At 55.6% G+C, this 22,674-nt stretch overlaps 3 protein-coding genes and 1 long non-coding RNA gene across 7 annotated transcripts; 2 read left to right on the forward strand and 2 right to left on the reverse strand.

Moving 5' to 3' along the window:
* Window positions 1-12: 12 nt before the first annotated feature.
* On the reverse strand, window positions 13-6,690 carry NDUFA7 (NADH:ubiquinone oxidoreductase subunit A7). Its single transcript, XM_082733600.1, has 4 exons — window positions 6,580-6,690; window positions 6,110-6,159; window positions 3,006-3,155; window positions 13-202 (listed from the first exon to the last, which is right to left on the reverse strand). The coding sequence occupies exons 1-4, from the start codon at window positions 6,628-6,630 to the stop codon at window positions 112-114; spliced, it is 342 nt and encodes a 113-aa protein (XP_082589726.1). The 5' UTR covers window positions 6,631-6,690; the 3' UTR covers window positions 13-111.
* Window positions 6,691-6,705: 15 nt separating this feature from the next.
* On the forward strand, window positions 6,706-7,805 carry RPS28 (ribosomal protein S28). Its single transcript, XM_082733601.1, has 4 exons — window positions 6,706-6,835; window positions 6,932-6,979; window positions 7,401-7,534; window positions 7,729-7,805. The coding sequence occupies exons 1-3, from the start codon at window positions 6,797-6,799 to the stop codon at window positions 7,521-7,523; spliced, it is 210 nt and encodes a 69-aa protein (XP_082589727.1). The 5' UTR covers window positions 6,706-6,796; the 3' UTR covers window positions 7,524-7,534; window positions 7,729-7,805.
* Window positions 7,806-7,911: 106 nt separating this feature from the next.
* KANK3 (KN motif and ankyrin repeat domains 3) lies at window positions 7,912-19,158 on the reverse strand. Of its 4 annotated transcripts, none has more exons than XR_014312421.1 (12): window positions 19,088-19,158; window positions 16,365-16,493; window positions 16,033-16,094; window positions 13,871-15,178; window positions 13,692-13,791; window positions 13,272-13,490; window positions 13,083-13,167; window positions 12,397-12,633; window positions 9,116-9,258; window positions 8,793-8,993; window positions 8,611-8,709; window positions 7,912-8,223 (listed from the first exon to the last, which is right to left on the reverse strand). XR_014312421.1 is itself a non-coding variant. In XM_082733556.1 (12 exons), exons 3-12 carry the CDS (start codon window positions 16,064-16,066, stop codon window positions 8,146-8,148), a joined length of 2,484 nt encoding a protein of 827 aa, XP_082589682.1. In that variant the 5' UTR covers window positions 16,067-16,094; window positions 16,365-16,493; window positions 19,088-19,158; the 3' UTR covers window positions 7,912-8,145. The 4 variants fall into 4 exon arrangements, 3 of the variants coding, with proteins under 3 accessions (XP_082589682.1, XP_082589683.1, XP_082589684.1); XM_082733556.1 differs by having other exon boundaries at window positions 12,417-12,633; XM_082733557.1 differs by lacking the exon at window positions 16,365-16,493 and having other exon boundaries at window positions 12,417-12,633; window positions 19,088-19,125.
* Window positions 19,159-19,277: 119 nt separating this feature from the next.
* Window positions 19,278-20,791, forward strand: LOC309859138. Its single transcript, XR_014308557.1, has 3 exons — window positions 19,278-19,515; window positions 20,068-20,174; window positions 20,598-20,791. It is a non-coding gene; the product is annotated as an uncharacterized lncRNA (long non-coding RNA).
* Window positions 20,792-22,674: the final 1,883 nt, after the last annotated feature.

Here is a 22,674-nt window from a genome sequence, read left to right on the forward strand (position 1 = left end):
TCAGAACAGAAGTGACACTGGAGGGCTGCGTGTATTTGTCATAAATTAGGTCGCCTTCTCCTTGGAAGGAACACACGGAGGGGAAGCACTCAGGTGGCCCTGGGAGCAGAGTCACAGGTAAGGCTGGTCTTTGGACAGCTCCCACCTCTTCATGGGAGGGGCTGGCGACACAGCCTTCTTCTCAGTGGCAGCTGCAGCCGAGCTGGAAGGGAAGAGACTTTGGTTAGGGCCAGGTCTCTGGAGAGCAGCGTGGGCGGATCTAAGGGAGCCCCACACCTGCGCCCAGCAAGACCAGGCCTGCCAGGACTGTGTGCAGGCCAGCAGGAGCGTGTTTCAGAATGCCCAGACGCCTTCACTGGGGTCCCCCAGAGGGTCAGCCAACCCTCGCTGGGAGCTGGCCAGCCCCCTACCCACCCAAGCCCCCACTGAATGCCCAGTCAGCCTGCCCTGGCTCCTGAGCTCAAAGGCAGCCATGAAGGGCTGGCCGCCTCCTCTAGTACCCCCTCCCACTTGTGGCCCCAGGGTGGACGAGCACCCCACTCCTGTTGCCCCCAAATAGGATACTGGCAAAAGGGCCAAGCAGGTGATGGGTGCCCACTGCTCTCTCCCCCTCGGGTGCTGAGCACTTGACACGTGGCAGGCACTGCCCGTGCCTTGGCAGAGCGCTAAGACTGGGCCTCAGTCTAATGAGGCTGAGAGTCAAGTGCAATTGGTAAATACTCTGTTTGGGGAGCCCGGGTGGTTTAGTCGGCTAGGCGTCGGACTCTTGGGTTTCAGTTCAGGTCATGATCTCAGGGTCCTAAGACAGCCCCGCATCAGGCGGGATCCCGGCTGAGTGGGGAGTCTGTCCCCACCACCCTGCTCCCGACTCTCCCCCTGCTTGTGTGTGCATGCATGTGCCAGCTCTCTCTCTAAAATCAATCAGTCTTTAAAAAAAAAAAAGAGGAAAAAAAAAAAAAGAATGCACCATTTGACCCACAGTGAGCCCCAAGAGAGACACTAGCAACAAATCCAAGGAGGGTGTCCAGAGACACCCAAGCCCCTGGGCCCCTGGTGCCTCGGGCCGGAGAGGCTGGCGCATGCTCAGCCAACTAAGGAGAGGAAGCTGTGGGGAGGTTCTCTTGTGCAAAAGACCCCCAAGAGCAGGGGTTCCAGGGCTGCCCGCCCTCCCAGGGGTCTGAAGGAGGTATAAGAGACAGAAGTGGCCTCCCTAGGAAAGTCAGGCATCCCAGGAGCAGGTGAGGGGCTGTGGGGGGAACTTGGTAGTGTGCCAGTCTGGTGCTGGACTCTGGAGAATCAGAAGGTAACAAGGACCATGACATTGGCCATTCACCGAGTTCTAACTACACAGCAGGTCTTGCCTGGCCTCATCACCTTACAGATCTCACCACACTGCAAGCCCACCCTCCCATTTTACAGATGTAGAAACTAAGGCTCAAGAAGGACGGAACGGGGCACTGGGTGGCTCAGTGGGTTAAAGCCTCTGCCTTCAGCTTAGGTCATGATCCCAGGGTTCTGGGATCGAGCCCCACATCGGGCTCTCTGCTCAGCGGGGAGCCTGCTTCCTCCTCTCTCTCTTCCTGCCACTCTGCCTACTTGTGATCTCTGTCTGTCAAATAAATAAAATAAAAATCTTTAAAAAAAAAAAGAAGGACGGAACACTGGCTGCAGACCATACGATGAACCAGCTGTAGAGCCCAGACACCACTGGGGGGCTGAGCAAACTAGTCTGAAATCCTGCTTCTGCTCCTCACTAGCTGTGTGACCCAGATAGGTCACATGGCCTCTCTGTGTCTTGATTTCCTCTTCTGCAACAGGGGCCATCACTGCCCAACTTGTGGAGGGATCAGTAGACAGGCAGGGCCGACTCCATTCTAAAACCTTACAAATATTAACTATGAAGATTAAACTTCCTAACAACTCTGCTACAGACTCCATGTTTTGTGCCTCCCAAACTCCTGCTGAAATCTCAACCCCCAACGTGACGGCATTTGGAGGCAGGGCTCTTGGGAGGTGATTAGGTCCTAAGGGAGGAGCCCTCATGAATGGGATTAGTGCCCTCATAAGAGACCCCAGACAGCCCTTACCCTTCCACCACGTGAGGATAGAGCAAGAAAATGCCATCTGCGAATCAAGAAGAGTGCACTCGCCAGACACAGAACCTGCCAGCACCTTGATCCTGGACTTCCCAGCCTCCAGAAGTGTGCCAAAGAGGTTTCTGTTGTTTATAAGCCACAGCAGTCTATGCTACTGTCACAGCAGCTCAGTGGACTGAGATACACTCCCAGGACACTGAGATCATGACCCGAGCCGAAGGCAGCGGCCCAATCCACTGAGCCACCCAGGTGCCCCTACAATTCTTTCTTTAAGAAGAGTTCAAAGAGGGACACCTGGGTGGCTCAGTTGGCTGGACGACTGCCTTCGGCTCAGGTCATGATCCTGGAGTCTCGGGATCAAGTCCCGCATCGGGCTCCCAGCTCCATGGGGAGTCGGCTTCTCTTTCTGACTTTCTCCTCGCTCATGCTCTCTCTCACTGTCTCTCTCTCAAATAAATAAATAAAATCTTAAAAAAAAAAAAATAAAAAGAAGAGGAGTTCAAAGAAAATGTGGATGTATATATGTATAAAATGTATATGTATATATATACACATACACACACACATACACGCACAATGTATGCAAATACCAAATCTTTACCTTGTGCACCTGAAACTCACATAATGTTATAGGTCAATTAACACCTCCATTTCAAAAAAAAAAAAAAATTGCAAAAACAAGGCCTGGACTTCTCCCAGAGCCCTTGATGGGAGCACGGAGCTTCATTTGCTTGGTAGGAAATGCAGCCCAAGCTGAGGCCCCAACCGTTACTCTGGGCTGGGCGGGGATGAACAGAGCTCTCCCATGAAAAGCCCCCACAGCACAGTTCCTGACACAGGTGACGCTCAGTGGGCCCTTGAAAAGCACAAGCAAGAGAAAGGGCTGGTTCCGGACTGTGGGGTCCTCACCTCTCCGCAGGCTTGCCGGACGCCAGTACCTTCTGGGAGGACATGATGACTAAGGGCGGCACAGCTTCCCGGCGGCCATCGCGAGTGCAGTAGTGGTTATTGGAGAGCTTGTGGCTAGGGCCCACGGGGAGCTTGGGAGGAGGCTGAGTTCTGCGGGAAAAAAAACATCACCATTGAAGCAAATAGAAAATCACTTTAAGAAATTTTATTTATTTGAGAGAGCGAATGCAAGTGTGCACGCTCACATAAAGATTCTGAAGCAGACTCCCCACTGTGCACAGAGCCCAACATGGGCCTTGATCCCACGACCCCAAGATCATGACCTGAGCGGAAACCGAGAGTCGGACCCTTAACTGAGCCCCCCAGGCAGCCCTAATATAAAGTCACTCTTCCTGGCTACACTGGCCTGGGCTGCCTCCATCACTGCTGCAGGCCAGGGCAATTCCTTGATCTGCTGTCGTGGATGCATGGCTAGGGAGGATCCAGGGCCCTGAAGCAGGTAGCAGTCTCTGCTTCGGGTGGGAAGGTGCTGGAAGGCAAGGCCTAGATATGCCCCAAATGCATGGAGGACCTTTTTCTGAGATTTCTCAGGGAAGAGGGCAGCCCATATTGGACACCCAGGCCTGTTCCCACTCCACCATGGCCCAAAGCTTCCATCTGACCTCACTTCCAGTTGCAGGACAGCCCCAGACCTCGTGCATTGTGTGTTCTGAGGGTCTTTGTTCCCAAAAGCCAGGCTACAGAACTCCTGGGCTTTCCCGTTACCTCAGGAACTCTGAAGAACCATGCTGGGATCAAGGCTTATTACTCAAAGAGCACCTTGTCCTCTGAGGTCTCTGCATTTCCTGCCTGGTCACCAACACTATAGCCAGGGCTGGACGAGTGAACAGAGCTCTGCCCTGGGTTGGGCTAAAACCTTTGTAAAACTTTCTTTACAAAGAAGCCAGAAGCCTAAAATGGAAATGCTAACCTCAAAACAAGAGAGAAGCCTCCCTGGAAAACATAGCAGAGAGGAGAAGACAGAGAAAATAAGAGAAATCATAAAACCACCGGATTTTCATTCAACCCTGTTTTACAGTAATTGGTTTAACTAATTAATTTACAATAATTGGTTAGCCGTTTTGCCAGGATTTAAGTTTTTTTTAAAAAACAAGCAACAGCCATTGTATTAAAAAAATGAGAAATATATATAAAAATATAAAAATTTGGTACTAAAAGCAATATCCTGGGGCACCTGTGTGGCTCAGTCGGTTAAGTGTCCCACTTTTGGTTTTGGCTCAGGGCATGATCTCAGGTCCCCACATCAGGCTCTGCGCTCAGTATGCCTCTGCTTGAGATGCTCTTTCTCCTGCCTCTGTCCTGCCCCCAGTTCACACGTGTGTGCATGCTCGCTATCAAACAATCAATCAATCAATCAATCAGATCTTTGGAGTAAATAAGTAAAAGCAATATCCTCGGGTACCTGGCTGGCCTGGTCAGTGGTGCGTGCAACGCTTTTTTTAAGATTTTATTTATTTGACAGAGAGACATAGCCAGAGAGGGAAAACAAGCGGAGAATCAGGCTTCCCGCTGAACCAGGAGCTGAATGCAGTGGCACGCATGACCTGAGCCACAGGCAAACACTTAATGACTGAGCCACCCATGCTGTGTGACTCTCGATCTCTGGGTTGTGAGTTCAAACACCATGTTTGGTGTACAGATTACTTAGAAATAAAATCTTAAAGGGGGGGGCACTATCCTGTATGGCAGTTAGCATTTGCTTAACCCCTAGAGTGCAGACGGCACCCCCCCCCACCCTCGGTGGGTGGGCCATAGCTTTCTGCCACCTAGCAGAAAGGTTAAAAACCACATGCCCAAGAGACACAAAGGAATCACTAGGGGGCGCCACGCCCTAAGGAAGTTTGTAAATTTTATAAATCCTTTTCCTCAACTGGTCTACCAACTACCCTGGATAGAAAGCAACTTGAAACTTCTGATATTTGGAATTAGTTGTAACAGGCAGACATTCACATAAGTTTGTTTATTCAAATGCTAGTTGTCTTCCTTTCGTGCTAATTCTCAATGGCTGCCTTACCTTTGCCTACTCCTCTGACTTCCAATATACTGATATCCCTCCTTCCCTCCAAGTGTTCCAGCCACAGACCTCCTTCCTACTTCTGGCTCTGTCAGGCCTCAACAGCCTTGGCACATACTGTTCCCTCCGTTCAGAATGTTCTTCCAATCATGACCATTTGGCTCATTACTCTGGTCATTCAAATGTCAATCCCAGAAAAAAAGACCTTTCCTGACCACTTGACCTATTGTAGCCACGCCACAGCTGACTCTAATTTAGTTTGTCTTCAGAACATTCCAGAATGCTCTTTACCTGTTGCATTTATTTCCCTACTATATCTTTCTCTTTCTAGAACTTGAGCTCCGTGAAAGGAATGGGGATAACTTTTCTTCTTGGTCCTGGTATCCCTGAGGACATGGCAGGGGCTTATAAATATTAAGTAATTTTTGCCCATTTTAAATGAGTTTGGAATCAAGGCACCTATGGGTTCAAATCCCAGCTGTCACTTTCTAGCTTCTGAGTGACTTTAAGAAAATGATCGATCGTCTCTCTGAAACTCACATTTTTTTCATTTGTAGCTTGAGGATGATAACCCTAACTGGCAGGACCACACTGAGGACTCCACAGCTACACGATCCCCACTCTGAATTCATGTCCAACCTAACTATATCACGAGCAGCCGGCTGTGAGTACAGGAAAGTTAAAAGCAAACCTCTGCTTCCACAGCCTGCCAGGGGCAGGAGGGAAGATGCCGGTCCAGCAAACCGGGGACCTAAATGACAAGCATTTTGTTACCCATGTTAAGAATAACAGGACAAAGGGGCGCCTGGGTGGCTCAGTGGGTTAAGCCTCTGCCTTTGGCTCAGGTCATGATCTCAGGGTCCTGGAATCCAGCCCCGCATCAGGCTCTCTGCTCAGCAGGGAACCTGCCCCCCCCACCTCCTGCCTCTCTGCCGACTTGTGATCTCTGTCAAATAAATTTTAAATACCTTAAAAAAAAATAAATAACAGGACAAGGCCAGAGTGTAGGCAGCGAGCGGGGCTTGCTCACCGCTTGGAGATCTCCTGGTAGCGCAGCTGCAACTTCGACTGCAAATCGTGCTGTGGGAGGAGGGGAGAGGAAGGCAGTCAACCCGCAGGGTCCTCCAGGAGAGGAGAGATCGAGGGAACGGGGCATCCCAGGGGTGTAGAAGGGAAGGTCGGACGGAGATGGTACAGGGATGTGGGCCCTAGAGGTAAAGACGAAAGCTAAGGCCGGGGCCTCAGAATACAAAGTTAAGAAGGTCCGGGACTAGATAGATCTCAGTCCAGAATGGGTCCAGGGCTGGGGTGCAGTTGCTTGTGTTGGCTGAGGCAATCACGAATTGGGGGTCCCGGGCTGAGACACGGGTTCCGACCTAAGGGGATCTCGGTACTAAAAGCCTCAGGCCCAAGGGTGCAGGAAGAAGGGGACTAGTGGGAGCGGGTCCAAGGCGCACGCAACCCTCAGCCTCCCCGTTTGGCCCCTTCCGCCCCGCGCACCCCCGACGCCCAGTTCCGCAGCCGCTGGATGAAGCGAGTGGCGGACGCCATCTTCCGTTTGCACTGAAGGACGCCGGTGACGTCCCTACCGCGAGGGCTGCTGGGAAGAACGTACGCGGTCTCGCGAGAGGATGGGCAGGCGGGGCTAGGATGTACTATAAAAGGTCTCCTCGGAGCACGTGACCCCTCTCCGCCCGACCGCCGCCGCGCCGCCATTATGGACACGAGCCGTGTGCAGCCCATCAAGTTGGCCAGGGTGAGGTGGGGAGTCCTGTTTTGGGGGCCCGGGATGAAGAGACATGGGGTGGCGGGCTCGGGCTGCCCAGGTCTGATCGCAGCTTCCCTCCGCTAGGTCACCAAAGTTCTGGGCAGGACCGGCTCGCAGGGACAGTGCACACAGGTGAGCACGCGGGTGGGGACGCCCCAGGGTCTGAGCCCTGCTGACTGCCTGGCCAGCTGGACCCTGAAAACCGGAGTCCGTATATAGTACTCTGACGTTCCTCTTTCTTGTGGCTTAGCCGGTCCCAGCGATCTCTTTGTGGCTCCATGCCCTGCTGAGTGTGTCCCTCTCCCGAACAGGACTGGAGCTGCCGCTGGCCCTCCTGGTGGCTGCTCTTCCCGCTCGAGAACTTTGTTCTCCGCGACTTGTCTCTCTCGGGTTTCTCTCCTGGCTCTGCTCTGCCTCCCAGGCGCAGCCCCCTTTTTAAGTATCTCTGGGTGGGTCCCAACAACGTCCTTTGAATCGAAACCTGTTGCCCAGCCCGCGGTGCCTATCTGCGGCTCGAGCTGACTCGTTGGCGTCCTCGGGGTGGGCCCCGTAGGTGCGCGTGGAGTTCATGGACGACACGAGCCGCTCCATCATCCGCAACGTGAAAGGCCCCGTGCGCGAGGGCGACGTGCTCACCCTGCTGGAGTCAGAGCGAGAAGCTCGGAGGTTACGCTGAACTTGGAGTTGGTGAGTGCAGGACAGGGGTGGGGATCGGCAGGCCTATTAGACCCTTCCTTTTTGGTAGTAGGGAGGCTTCCCAAGTCCATGGCGTGAGAGGCTCTTGGGGTGGGAAGTGTAGAAAGAGGCTACTGAGATTTGGAAGACCGGGGAGGGAGTTGCTGGGCGGCCCCTCAGTATCTCATGTTTGGGTCTGTTTACAGGGTCCTGGATATCTGGGTTGGCCGCTTGCTCGCAGGGATGATCTGCATGGATTAATAAATCATTTGTCTGGCTCTGAGTAAGGCTTATAAAATCTTCTAGTGGGAGCCTCTCCCACCTTTTGGGCTCTGGTGAGTTGGGGGGAGGGGGAACTATGTGTATGTGCCCCCAAAACAAGACACAGGTTGAGTTAGTAATGTTTTATTCTGCAACAGGGTGGACTCGGGCCTTGTCAGTTTCCAGCCCCTTCCTCACCCCACTGGTCCAAAGCGAGCGGCTCCTGAGCACTGGGTCATCTGAGCCTTTCTCTTGGCCCACGGTAACATCTGGATAGCAAACCCTGGCCCTTGTGTGACCCAGAGGCTGGGGTGGAGGAAGGAACAGACTCTTTGCAATCCAGGTCCAGGGTGCCAGGCTGCTCACTGAGTCTGGGGGTCGCCTTCATGGTCGCTGTGTTCTCCTTCACCAGGCGCAGCTGTGGGGGACTCCAGGGGTGCCTGGGGAAAGGTGGGGGAGGTGTCCTGTTAGTTACTGGTGGGCAGGATTCCCCTGTGGTGGAAGCCTCTTGGAGGCGGTAGCAGGAGTTTCCCCACAGTGAAGGTGGGATTTAGGTCTAACAGCTCCCACATGCTCTTAGATCACTGCCCCTTTGGAGACCTTGGGCTTGTGACATGTGACATGGAGGTGTGTCTCACAGGTGTTTTGCAGGGGGACCCTCAGGTCCCAGCCACATGCGAGGGGTCAAACCCAGGTTCCCCTGACCCTGGGTGCTTCCCCAGGAAAGCCGGAAAGGAGGCCTCCTTCCTGGGGCACCCTTGGTATGCTCTGTGAAGCAAGCGTGTGGTGGGGGGGCCTGGTCCCTGCAGTCTAGGGGCTGCACTCACCGGGGACTGCGGCTGGCCCGAGCTCAGGTGTGCATGCAGCAGTGCAGCCACCTCGTCCTGCTCGGCCTCCAAGGCAATGGCCAGGGCGCTGGTGCCCTCCTGAGGGATAGTGGGAACAGTCAGGTCCCTGAGCCAAGGCATGGCTCCCCTGCCATCCCCATGTCAGCCCCGTGGTGGCTCACATTGTCCAGGAGGGCTGGGTCACAGCCGGGTTGGGCCAGCAGCAGCCGGACAGTGTCCAGGCGCCCGTACTCGCTGGCACACATTAGCGCTGTGGCCCCATCTGCATCCTGGGCATTCACATCTGCCCCACATGCCAGCAGGGCCGCCACCATGTCCTGGCGGCCGTGGCTGATGGCCAGCATGAGGGCTGTCTGTCCTGTCTGGGGACAACGAAGGGGAGATGGTTGTGGGGGAGCAGCACTGGAGGAACGGAGGTCAGAGACAAACCCAAAGCAGAAGTGACCCCACCAGACAGGGAGCAAGGGAAGAAGTGTCCACGCACCTGGCTGGCCTTGGCATTAACGTTGCCCATGTGGAAGAGTCTCTGAACCACAGCCATGTCCTCTTCCCGCCCCACAGAGGTGAGTGCAGCCAGCATGAGGGCTGTGTAGCCGGCCCGATTCTGGCGGTCAACCTCGCAGACCCCTGGGAGAGCGGAGGGGGTCAGTGAGCCAAGATGCTGACCCCCTCAGCCCAACCTGGTTTACTCCCCTGCCCCCACACACAACAGATTTACCGCCAGTGTAAGGGGAGTGGTCACTGGTCATGGATTTACTATTTCCTCTGCCTCTTAGGCTCTCCCTGCCAAGAACCACATGGCTCCGTGCCCTTCAGGGTCTGCTCAGATCTCTGTATTTCAAGCTGGTTCAGAGTTGGCTTTCTGCTATATCTCCCAGACCTAACACCTGACCCATAGTCCATCCTCAATAAACCAGTGCTTCTATTTTTGTGGCTATCATCCACCAAACCAATATCATTGCCCACCCCACCCCTGCCTGGACCCAAGTACTATATTAACTTGGGGCATCTGGGTGGCTCAGTCAGTTAAGCATCCAACTCATTTTTGGCTCGGGTGGTGAGATCAAGCCTGGTGTTAGGCTCTGCACTGGGAGTGGAACTTAAGAAGTTTCCCTCTGCCCCGGCTGGTTCCCTTTTATGTCCAAATCCACTCGTTCCCATGCAGATCAAGAGGAATTTGGCTCAGTCACTTATTTAAGACACATCTCCCCGTTGCTCCTGGAATACAGGCCACTGTCCACCATGGCTTCTGCAGCTGTCCCCTAACTGGTCCCTTCCTCTGGAACCCTTTCTCCTCCAAGCCTGTGTTACATATTAAGTTGCTTCCTACCCCCATAGCTACAAAGTTGTACCTACCCTGTACCTGCAAATGTGACCTTAAGTGAAAATGGGGTCTTTGCAAATGTAATCAAGTTAAGGTGAGGTCATGATGGTAGGCCCTAATCCAGTGTGGCTGGTGTCCTTAGAAGAGACCCAGAGACCTGCAGAAGGCCACGTGAAGACAAAGGCAGAGAAGAGAAGCTGCTATCAGCCACCAGAAGCCAAAGATGGCAGGCAACAGCCAGGAGCTCGGAGAAAGGTCTGGAGCAGATTGCTTGGAGCTCCTCAGGAACCAGGCCTGCCAACCTGGATTTTGGATTTGGGGCCTCCTGAACTACAAGAAAATGCCCATGTTGTGCTATATTTTGTTATAGCAGTTCAAGGAAGGAGCACTGAACACGAACACTGGCTCTGTCTTTTGGGATCATCCCCGAGGATGATCATGACCCGCCATCACAGCATCTCCTCTGGGCACAGTTAGCAGAGTGACTGATGCTGTTGTCCCCCACTGTTTGGAAAGTTCCATGAGGCTACAAAAGCTTGGGGAGGTCTGAGGCTTGGATCAGGGTCATGGAGTGGATGCCCTGTAGAGAGGGTCTCAAACAGTGGGCTGGGAAGAAAAAGGGTTAAGTAGTATGGAAAGGAGGAGGGAGGGTTTCCTGGTCCTGCAGCATGCCCTGTAGTGTTCACTGCCCCCACGAACTGCTGTGACACTGCTGGAGTGTGCCGGAGTGGGGAGGGGCACATAGAAACAACCACAGTGGGGCCTCTGCTGGGTAGTGGGGGCACCCGGCTTCCTCTGCCCTCCTACCTCAGGCCTTCCTAAGCCAAAGGGTCAGTCCATTTGATTTCCTCCCGTTGTGTTTTGTTGTGGCCCTCCCTATTTGTAACCATTTCACATTTTGGCGTGATGATTGTCCCATCTCCATTCCCCGTCTCCCCATAATGCACGTGCTCACAGCCATTCGTTCTACATTCATGAGCATTTGCTCATTCAACTGGCACTTTAGGGTCTACGGGGCTCGGTGCTGGGGCCTGCCATGCAAGTAGGGTGAGGTGAAGGAGGCCCGTGGGGAGGAGTTTGGAAAGGGACATAAGTAGTTAATGACAAGGAAGCAGGGGATGTAGCGGGCAATGATGTGAAGGCCGGGGAGTAGGGGGCACAGACCATGGTCCTGTGATGACCAAGGGCTGTTAGGGCCGGGCAACTGGAGAGCTGAAATGTTGGGAGGTGAGAGCTGAGAAGAGACTGGAGGGGGCGTGGTTATCAGTGACCTCCAGATCTTAGGGTGACCTTACAAGTGTAAGCTGATGTAGGGCGGAGGTCAAGGAGAAAGGAGGAGCAGGGGGGTCAAGGCGCTGAGAAGCCTGGAGGTGGTGGGAGTGATGCTTCATGAGGATCCTGAAACTGGGGAGGATTCACCTGCAAAGAGGAGCTGCTGAGCTGCAGGAAGGAAGAATGGCCTGTTGTTTGGAGGGAGATGCCAGAAGGGGTGGAGGGAATAGGGGTCTGATGGATTGGAGGCTCCAAGGTAGGACGGAAGGGGGAAGGGTCTGGAGGTGGAGATGAGGGGCAAGGATACACAGCCACGTCCAGCGCAGCGTGGAACAAACCTGATGTGGGGAGTACATTGAGGACTCAGGGTCCTGGGCAGGGGAGGGACCCGACAGCAGGCAGAAGGGCAGAGGGAGCCCCGGGGCGAGGTCTGGGGAGTTGGAGCTTGAGGGACTGGCATGAATGGGAATAAAAGGGGTCTGTGAGGTTTGGGCTGCTTGTGACTGACCGCCAAGCCTGCCTTGCCTGATGCCTTGAATCATGTATCGTCCTTTCCTCCCAAGCTCAAGCTCCGGGTCCAGCTCAGAGCAACTGTACCCTTCCCCAGGTCACCAAGATCTTCAGAGACGGGACAGACCTGTATGTCTGGGGGCATTGGGGCCGGGGAGGGAACAGTGGGGCCTGCTGTGAAGGTGAGACCCCTCCAACAACAGGCCCCGGCAGATACTGGACCTGCAGGAGAACACCCAGGAGGGCTCTTGGTGGGCCCTGCCCTCTGTCCCCTCTGCTGGGAGTCCCCTGCGGAAAGTAGCTGTATGTGGGTGGCCCACCCCCACCCCCGCACAGTACTGGAACCTAGTAGGCTTTCAATACATGTCTGTGGGCTCAGGAACACCTGGGTGTGTGTATCTCAGCTCCAGAAGGGGGAAGCTGGGGAGAGAATGAGCAAAAGCAAGTGGCAGGAGATAGAAATGGGTAAAATGTGGAGTTGCATCCCCATTTCCCAGATGAGGAAGGTAAGGCTGGTGACACTAATTCCTCTAAGTTTAGGCCAACCTAACTAAAGCTGGGTATTCGGCAAAGTGAGAGGCAGGGTCCGGGTGGAGCGCTCAGAGCAGAAAAGCCTAAAGGCCCTTGGCAGTCTGCCCAGGACACACGGATCCTCTAACCCTGGGAGGAAGGTGCTGACCGGTATCCAGCAGCAAGCTCGAGATGGCCAGGTTCCCGTGGGACACGCTGTAGTGCAGGGCTGTGTTCCCGTTGCCGTCGGCCAGGTTCACCACGTGCGCCAGGAGCTCGGGTCCCAGGCGCGCCAGCGCGCCCAGGACCCCCGCCACGGGCTCCGCCTGAGAGCGCCGCTGACTCGACACTCGAAACCACTCCTGGGCCACTAGGCGCGCCGCGCCCTGCCGGGACCGGAGGAAAGACGTCAGAGATGGTCCAGGCTGTGGGGGCGGGGAGGGCGTGGGGGCGGGGCTGGGAATCGAGGCCGGGGAGGATGGTCGCGGCTTGTCTGAGGGGGTGCGTGGGGCCGCACCCTTTTGTAGGAGGGAGTACAGCCAGTGCGGGTCCCAGGCTCAAGCCAGCAGGGGTCCTCCCCTCTGGGAAAGAGCCTGTGGGAGAACCTGGAGTGGAGGAAGGCGGTGAGAGCTTGCCTTTGGGGAGTATGGGGGTGGGCCCGGGGCTTGGGGCGCACCCTTTTGGGGGAAACAGAGTCTTGGAGCCAAGGGGTGGAACTTGGGACCGCCCCCCACCCCAACTCTAAGAAATCCGATGCACTTCCCCTAGAGGGCGTTAGGGGAGGTCCTAGATGGGGCCACGACTCCAGGTGTGAAGGGCTCTGGCTGGCACTCACGCCATCGCGGGTGATTCCTCGGGGCCGGCTCAGCTGTCGCTGCAGCGCTGCGCACGCCTCCCTCAAACGCGGGCTCAGCTCGCACCTATCAAGGTGGTCGGGAGACGCTCAGAAGGAGTCGGAGGTGGGGTGCGAGGCAGACAGAAAAGAAAGCAGCGGTGCCCACTCTGTGTCCCTAACGCTGCTCACCTCCCCTGCGCACCAGGCTGAGGTTCTGCCTCCAGCTCCGGCTTGGGCTCGGGCTCGGGCTCCGGCTCCAGCTCCGGGTCCAGGGCATCCCTGCCACTGTCGTCCCCAACATCCCTGCCACTGTCCTCCCCGGAGGAGCTGCTCCTTGGAGGCTCGGCAGCACCGTCCTCGCTGTCGCTGTCACTGTCGCTGTCGTCCTCGCTGGATGAGCTCTCGTACCTGGGGGCAGGGTGGGAGGCGGCCGCTGAGCCACCCCGTGGGCTCATTCTTGTGTCCTGCGCGGTGGGAGTGGTTTCCCCACTTTACAGAAGAAGAAAACAGGCTTTCCAAGACCACACTGCGAGTCAGGGGCAGAGCCGGGATTCAAACCCCAGACTATGTCCCTGCAGGTGCTGCCTCGGGGAGGGGTAAAGTGCTCACTCTCCATTGAGGACCCCAACAAACTGCAGGCTCTTGGGTCCGGGGCTGGGCTGGGCGCCAGGTGTACCATCCCTCCTCTTCATGATGGATTTGAGGATGCCTAGCAGGGGTCAGATGAGGGTACTGAGTTCGAGTCCAGCAGCCATCAAGCCCGGGCTTGGGCAGGGCTTGGCACTCACCCGCAGGGGCCAGGGCTCTGTCCGCATCCATGGATCCCGTCGGGTTCTCCTGGCTCAGGCCAGGGCCCTCGGCGGGGGTCTCGGTCTGTGTGGCCTTCGCGGCACAAGCCCACGGGGTCTGGGTAGCAGCCTCGCGCGGCTGGGGCTGAGCCGCCGCAGCTGCCGCTGCCTCCTCTTCGGCAGCCTCGCGGGCCTCCTCCAGCTCTCGCAGCCGGCAGCGCAGGAGCTCGCTCACCCCGCGCTGGTGCTCCAGGCTGGCGCGGAGCAGCTCCAGCTCGCGCTCGGCGGCCTCGGGCATTCCCAGCAGCGCCTCGGTCACCCACGCGTCCGACTCGAGGGTCTCAGGAGCCGCTTCTACGCTGGCCTCCCGGGTCTCCGGCACTGCCTGGGCCGTGGTGTCTTGGGTCTCCAGCACCGCCTGTACGCCAGCCTCCCGCGTCTGCAGCGCCCCGTCTGGAGTCCCGGCCGCGTCGGGGACCTCGAGCGCGCCCTCACTGCCCCTAGAAGCCGGCCCGTCGGGGCCATCGGCCCAGGGACTGGCCCTGGAGCGAACGCCACGCTCGGAGGTGGCGAGGCGCTCGGTGAGCCGGCGCAGCTGAGCTAGCTTGTCCGGGCGCGCCTCGGCCTCCCCGTCGGGCTCCGGCTGCCCGCGTCCTGCCAGCAGCCGAGCCTTCTCCGCACGCAGCACGCGCACCTGCTCCTGCAGCCCCGGCAGCGCGCGCGCCTGGTCCTCCAGCTCGCGCAGGCGCCGCAGAGCCCCGGCCATCTGCTCGCGCACCAGCTGCAATTGCGCGGGACCGGGAGAAGCGGGGGCGGGGTTGGAGGCGGGGCTGGGGGCGGGGCTGCTGCGGCCAGATCCTCGCGGACTGCGCAGAACAGCGCGGGCGGGGCTGGGCGCGCGCTCGTGCGCCTGCGCCAACTCCAGCCGTCGGCTAGTTTCCAGGAGCGTGTGCTCGACGCGCGGGTTACGCACGGGCACTCGCGGTGACAGCGGCGGCAGCAGGAGTCCCGAGGGCGCGCCGGGGGAGAGTGCGCCCGATGCTCCCCCATCGTCACTGGCCAGAGATTCGCTGGAGGTCCAGGCGCCTGGGCTACGCGCGCCTGCGAGGCCCCCCCGGGGTGCACGGGGGCGGCGCGCAGGCGGGGGGCCGGGGGCGCGGCGGGTGGCGGGGCCGCGCTCCAGCTCCTCCACGTACTTGAGGAAGTCCAAATCCAGATGGAAGCCATAGGGCGTCTCCACTGAGTAGGGCGAGCTCGGGCTGCGGGTGCCCGCGGTGGTGCCGGGGCATAGGCGAGGGCCACCCAGGTCTGCAGGCATGACGGGGTTTGGGGGGGTGTCAGGCTGGGGGAGGGGACGCCCCTGGGGGAAACTGGACAAATAGAGCGCTTCCCCCGCGGCCCCATGACAAGGAGTCCTGCAGGGCTCCACCTGCACCAAACCCCACACACCTGCCCTTCCGCACATGCATACCCGAGGCCCAAATACCTATCTGCACCAAACAGGCAAGCAATCCCACCCTTACTGAGCACCTACTATGTACTATGTGCCAAGAACTTTTCTAGGCGCTGGGGACACATGAGTGAACAAGACAGACAAACCCCTGTCCTCTGATAGATAAATAAACACGATTGTTCCAAATGATGCTTAGGGCTCATAATAATAACAAGATGAAATACAAGTAACCGCAGGAGGTGCGTGACTTTGGCTCTAATTGTCAAGGCTGGTTTCCTGCGGAAGGGACTTAAAAGCTGAGCCCTGACCCGAGGAGGAGGAAGCAGTTGGGGACAGAAGGTTCCTGAAGGGAAACAGTCAGAGCAAAGGTCCCGGGATATAGTGAGCAGGGTGGACTGGAGTTAACAGTGAGGTGGACAGAGGTGGGGGTACCCGAAACAGAGTGAAAGAAGGGAGAGGGAGAGGAGTCCGAGAGGTGGTTTGGGGCCAGATCGTGGGGGCCTCCCAGGCCCCAATGAGGAGTTACGATGATATTGCACGTGTGATAGACCACCACAGGTTGGGTTGAAGCAGAGCCATGACATTATCAATGGACCTTTAGAAAGGGCTCCCTGGCCACATGCAATGGAGGGAACCACAGGACTGTGTCCGTACATGGGCACCAAGTATCAATCCGTGCACACACACATATCCCACTTTGCACACTCACCAGGCAGGTTCTGATTCAGGGCAAACTTGGCCATGTTTTCTGGAGTAGCTGCCAGACACACCCTGGAAAATGTCCCCAGAGGGGTTGAGGCTGGGGCTGGGCCTCTAAGTGAGTAAACAGACCCGCATCCACCCTCCCACACACATATATGTGTCCTCCCTGATCCTTCAAGAGGCCTTGGAACTTCAGAATGAATGAATGCAAGCGGGCGTCCCCAGGTCCAGGCCTCAGCGTGCTGGGGAGGAGGAGGCAGGAAGGGCGACAAGAAGAGAGGAGAGTGATCAGAGAACGGGAGGGACTAGCTGTGGGGGCTGGGAAGGGTCATTCCAGACCTGCTGAGCTCGGTCAGTCCCAGGGCAAAATTAGAAGCTGGTGCTCAAAGGGATGAGGTGTGAACCTTCAGAAGAAGGTGAGAGCTGGAAGCCCTCCATGGACTCCGTAGAAATTCATCTGGTCAGATTCTGCATATTAAGAAAGGGACAAACGCAGGATCACTTGAATCCTTTTTTCCTTAAAGAAATGCAGACAAGATATAATTGTGCCTCTGAGTTTTTACCAGGTCACATGCGAGAGCCTTGTGGTCAGGATGGAGAGTCGTGGGCCAGATGTACCAAGGATTCAAATCAATGGAGACCTTTCTCCCTAGGATGTCTCTAGTGGAGTACCACAGAGTTCTGTTCCTGGCTCGTAGGAGCTTGTAATGGAACTATAAGCACCAGGTTGTCAGAGCTGTGGCCATACCTGGGGCTGGGGGGACTCTTCAGGAAACGTGATGGAGACTCTACGAAACCGAGGGACGGCGGGCCACATCTCATGTGATAATTAACAGGGACAATCAGAAAGCACAGGGCAGGGAAAATGGGGCTTTGACAAGCTCACTCGAAAAACCTTTGAGGAAGGGAAAGCTGCTTGTCTTCAGTACCTACTGTATGCCCTGCCTGATTAAATGCAAGCTCCATACAATCGTGTAAGGTGGATATTATCATTCACATTTTCCAGATGGGGAAACTAAGGCACAGAGCAACTAGGTCCGCTCTCTGCGGGAAATGCCCTCAGACTGGGCTCTGCCCATCTTCCGGGGACCTTCTGCCCACCGAGCCTCCACCACCAGGAGCCTGCCGGACCCATCTGTCCTCTCCCTGACCCAGTGCTCTATGTGCCCACCACCTGGCAACCTTTGCTGTCGCCCCTCCCTACCTCCCTTGCTTCTGATGACCACCTCTGTCCAGACACCCACCAGCCATTGACTATCCCCTGCTCCACTGCTGGGGGAACCCCGCCACTCCGGACCTACGCCCAGTCTGTGTCCCTAAAACCTCCCTCACCCCACCCCCAGGCAGGCAGGGCCCCTTCCAGTCCTGAAGCAGCTGTTTCCTGTCCCCTCACACCGGGCCGAGAGGGGCAGGCCAGCAGGGCAGCTGGTCATCGGGGAGGACGGCCCGTGCTCGCAAAACTTGTTTTCAGGAAACTGCCAGGGAAGAGTTGAGTCGCGGAAAAAAAACCTGGGCCAACTTAGGGGTCTGGGCCCGCCTCCCACAGCTGGCAGTGTGACTCAATGGGCTCAGCCCCCTCCTCTGGTGACCTTGTCACACCCAAATTTGAGGCCCTGGGAACTTAAAAAAAAAAATCGAAACAAAACAAAACAAAAAAAAACAGTTGTGGGCCGTCCCTAAGACCCCAAGCAGCTAGAGCAGCTGGACCTAGGCACTAGGGTGAGAAATGATGCCTCAAGAATGATAAATAATAACAACAACAACAACAACAACAACACTTTTGCCATTTACTGTGGGTCTCTCTACTAAAAGCAATTTGTGGGTATTAACTTTAAAAAAAAAAAATCCTAGCTAAACACTCCGAGGAAGGTTTTCTTATCATTACGCTTTACCCTACTGCACAGATGGAGAAACCGAGACCCAGAGAGATTAAGGGACCCGTCCCAGGTCAAACAAGGGCAGAGGCAGGATTTTAACCCAGGAGGTTTTGCCAGTGTTTCTGCATTGGCCACCCACTTGATGGCCTTCTAGAAGCAGCCCTCTTCTGCAGGGCAGTGGCAGAGAGCCCGATGGGGTTCATCCCTCCCAGCCCTCATCCCTGCCCATCCCTGCGTGCTTCCCTAAGGGGGGAAGAGGCAGGCCCACGCCGCGGTGGCTCCAGGGGCCGCAGCCCCACCAGAGTGGGGGCGCGGCTGCCCTCCCCTCTTCTCCGCACCCTGCAGGAGATGTCAGCTAGATCGGATCCTCTGCCTAAGACCCCCTCATTAGGCCGTCAGAGCCGACGCCATACGCCCCCGCTCCCGCCCCAGGGACTATTTCGGGACTTGGAGTTGCGATCAGGAAACCTGCAGGGTGGGGGACTCGGCGGGTAGCGCGGATCCCGGTCCTGGGGATTGGGGGGCTCTTCCCGGCTTGAGGCCCTGAATGGTAGCATCCCCTAAAGTTGGAGCTGGATTCTCAGACCCCTGACGTGGGCGTGGAGGCGGATGATGGTGGGAGGGGGAGATACTTTTCCCTCCAGGTACCCCCCGCCACCCCCAACACACACACACACACACACACACACACACACACACACACACACACACCAAGACAGCCTCGTAGAGACAGAGCAGTTTCCTGCAGGAAACGCCGCCGGGCGGTTCCATCCGCTACCCATTGTCTGCCCGCCCGGGGGCCGTCCGTCCCTCCCCCCAACGCGGTTTCCGTATCACCCCCCACACCCAGGTCCAGAATGAGGGACTGGAACCAGGTCCCCAAGCTCTCCAGGAGCGACGCCGGGAAAGTCCCGGAGTCGGTTGGGGCGCTACAGGGTGAACAAGCCCCCCACTTGGCTCCTAAGGGCGGCAGAAGGGCCATCTCCCGAGTCCAGAGTCCCCAACTCTGCTCGCTGCCCACCTGGGGCTCCCAGTGCGGGAGGGGTCCCAGCCAGAGGACATCAAGGCCACCCCATCACAGGGCACTGAGCCCGCAGAAGGGCAGGAGGCGCAGTACCCCTTTCCGGTACGCCCACTAATTCCCCCCAAAACCCCCATCGATGGCCCCGAAAATTGGCGCTTTACCTGAAGCCGCAGCCCCCGCGGCGCCCGCACCCGAGCCCGCCCCCTCGAAGCTCGGGGACGGGTTATCAAGGCCTTGGTCCTAACTGATGGCGACGCCAGCCAATCAGCGCCCGATGTTCTCCGAACTGTCCAATGGTGACGGGGGTAGGCGGTGCTGGTCTGGACAGAGTGTGGGGCGGGGCTGGGGGCGGGGCCTGAAGTGACTGTCCCCGTGCGCCTGCCGGCCTGGAGGAGAAGGTAGGGGGTGGGGGCGAGCGGCGGGGGACGGCCAAATTCCTCCCAGCGCAGGACTGAGGAGCTTGGATTTGATGCATTGGGAGCTAGGGAGCCATGGGAAGACCGCGAGAGACTAACCCGATGGGAATCGTGTGTTTGGAAGAGCCTTGGGTGGAAACTAGGAAGACTGATGCTCGTGTCCCAGTGTCTGGGTGAGGTACCAATACCCTGGCTCTTTCCTACCACAGGATCTTGGCACAAGCTGTCCCATCTTTCTGAACTGTTCTTCCCTGCACATGTTCCCATGGGCTACCTCTATTCCGGATGACTCGATCTGTGTGTTCCCAGCTCTAAGGGCTTAATGCGGCCCGCCTCCAGCCTCTCTCTTTCCCATTGCTGTTTTATTAACTTGATAGCTACTTTCGTTATCTGAAAGAAAAAAGAATCTCTGTCCTTTGTTTACTTGCTTGCCATCTATCTCTGCCTCCAAAGTGTCAACACCATAGGACAGGGAACTGATTGATTTTGGTCACTGCTTCATCCGGGGGCCCTGGCACACAGTAGGTGCTTAATAAATGTTTGTTAAATTTTTTTAACTACTTAAATTTTTTTCGTTAAAGTAGAACACGTGCCCAACATGGGGCTTGGACTCCCAACCTTGAGATCAAGAGTTGCATGTTCTCCTGCCTGAGCCATCCAGAGACCCCTGTTGAATGATTTTTAAAATAAGATTGAATTCTTTACCCATTTCCCGATTCATTTAGCATTTATTGATCACCTAACCTACACCAGGCACTGTGCGGGTCCCTGAGGGGTCACAATGCCTGCCATCCTGGGCCACAATGCTGAGAGGCAGAGAGAGACTTTCAAGGTAATGTTTATGGTAAGAGGGTGACAGAATGGATGGGAGGAAAAGGGAGGGGCAAATCCCTGACTTTCAGGGTTCAGGGAGGCAGCCTGCGGTGGGGACACTTCGAGAATTGTGCTCCAAATGGGATAAACTACACAGGCAAAGGAGAAGTACAAAGCTTCACAGATGGGGAGCTCACGGTACTTCTAGATTCATCTGTCTTGTTCGTCCCAGTGCCAGTCTGCTTTAACTACTGTAGCTTCAGGATACGGCTCGATATCTGCTAGTCCTCTTTTTACAAAATTCCTGGCATTTTTCCATTGTCTTTTTTTTTCCCCCCTAGATTTTTCTTTCCCCCTGTAGATGTCAGTTGAGTTTCCCATGAAAACTCCATTGGAAATTTAAAAGTTTTTTTTTTTAAGATTTTATTTATTTATTTGACAGAGATAGAGAGCAAGTAGGGGGAGCAGCAGGAAGAGAAAGAGGGAGAAGCCGGCTCCCTGCTGAGCAGAGGCTCCATCCCAGGACTGCAAGATCATGCCCGGAGCCAAAGGCAGATGCTCAATCAACTGAGCCACCCAAGAGTCCATGAATGTATTTTTATTGTGAAATAAAGTGCATACACACACAGAGTCTGATCCAGGAACTCACACAAAACAAATATATTGCCTCTGCAGGTACTGAAGAGGACATTCCCAACCAGGGGTAATTTTGTTCTTAGGGGACACCGAACAATATCTGGGAGACACTTTTGGATTGTCATGGGGGGGGGGGGGGAAGAGCTGTTATTGTCATCTAGTGGGTGGAGGTCAGGGATGTTGCCAAACATCCTGTGATACACAAAGCACCCCCCCCCCCAAGAATGATCTGGCCTGAATGTCAAAAGAGCTGAGTTTGAGAAACCCAGCTCGCAGGTGAACATCATGATAACCCCCACCCTGGTCCACACGTAGCACGTAATCAGCAACCCCAGAAGTCCCTCCGTGCCCCACGTCCCGGTCCCAGTGACTCTTCTCTCCACAAAGTAACCAACTGTTGTGACTTTGATAATAATCCCTGCTTTGTGTTTCTGAATAGTCTGTCACCCAAGCAGGGTCTGCAAACATGGTAGTTTTGTCTTGCACATCCAAAAAGGAAATGATATGTCTTTTAAGTCTCTTTTAATTCGCAGTGTTCCCTTCCAATAAATCAATCCCTTAACTCATGCTGTTTGTTCTGGAGCATTTCCTAGGGTCCGGGTGTTGCTGATCCCACACTGGCGTCCCTCTGTCCTCCACATTCCCTGCAAATTGGCAGCTGGGTCTGGAACTGGGGTCAGACTCAGGTTTACTCCTTTGGCACAACTATGGGGTGTGCTCGGGTCTCCCACCAGAACCCCCACATTCTGATGGTCTCTCCTGCGTGGGGCTAGCAGCTGCTGACGTAGCGGTTCTCTGGGGTTGCACCATGGTGATGTCCTCCTAGCCTCTCTTTCTCACTAACAAGCTAGAATTCTTCCCTTTCCAGATGCTTCTCCTTGCATCCCATTTGGCTACCCAGGGGCATGTTCATATAAGAAAGGCAAGACAAGTGTTTGATTCTTTTTCCCTTCACATATCACTTTTCAAAATAATGAACTGAGTCCCCATCATCCTCTGAAGGTGATGAACTAGGTGGTTGTTGTTGTTTTTCTGAAGATTCTATTTATTTATTTGACAGACAGAGACCACAAGTAGGCAGAGAGAGAGGAGGAAGCAGGCTCCCTGCTGAGCAGAGAGCCCAATGTGGGGCTGAGATCAGGACCCTGAGATCAGGACCTGAGCTGAAGGCAGAGGCTTTAACCCACTGAGCCACCCAGGCACCCCGAATTAGGTTTTTTTTTTAAAAAGTTGGGCCACCTGGGTGGCTTAGAGCTCAGTGGCTCAGCTCTCTCTGTCAAATAAATAAATAAAATATTTTTTCAAAAGGAAATCTTTATACAAAACGGATGAACACAGAGGAAGGGAAGGAAAAATAAAGTAAGATAAAAACAGAGAGAGGGGCAAACCACAGGAGACTCTTCATAATAGAGAACAAACTGAGGGTTGCTGGAGGGGGGTGGGGAATGGGCTAGAGGGGTGGTGGGCATTAAGGAAGACACTCGTTATGATGAGCACTGCCGTGTTCTGTGTAAGTGATGAGTCACTAAATTCTACTCCTGATACCAATGTTACTGTATACATTAACTAACTTGAATTTAAATAAAAACTTGGAGAAGGAAAAAAATAAAAATAAAAAAGTCATCATGAGCTTATTAGTTTAAACACATCATGTTTCAATCCATTGCGGTTTTCCTCTCTGCTAGGTCCACGTGGCTAGCGGGAGCCTTTGCAGGTTGGGACCTGGGTAGCTCATTTGGTTAAGTGTCTCTCTGGTTCGGGTCATGATCTCAGGGTCCTGGGATGGAGCCCAGAGTGGGGCTCCCTGCTCACCTGGGAGCCTGCTTCCCTCTCCTCCTCCTCCCCTCCCCCTTCTTGTGCTCACTCAGGCTCTCTCTCTCTCT

This window comes from Mustela nivalis (assembly GCF_964662115.1).
Source record: "Mustela nivalis genome assembly, chromosome: 1".
NCBI lineage: Eukaryota > Metazoa > Chordata > Mammalia > Carnivora > Mustelidae > Mustela > Mustela nivalis.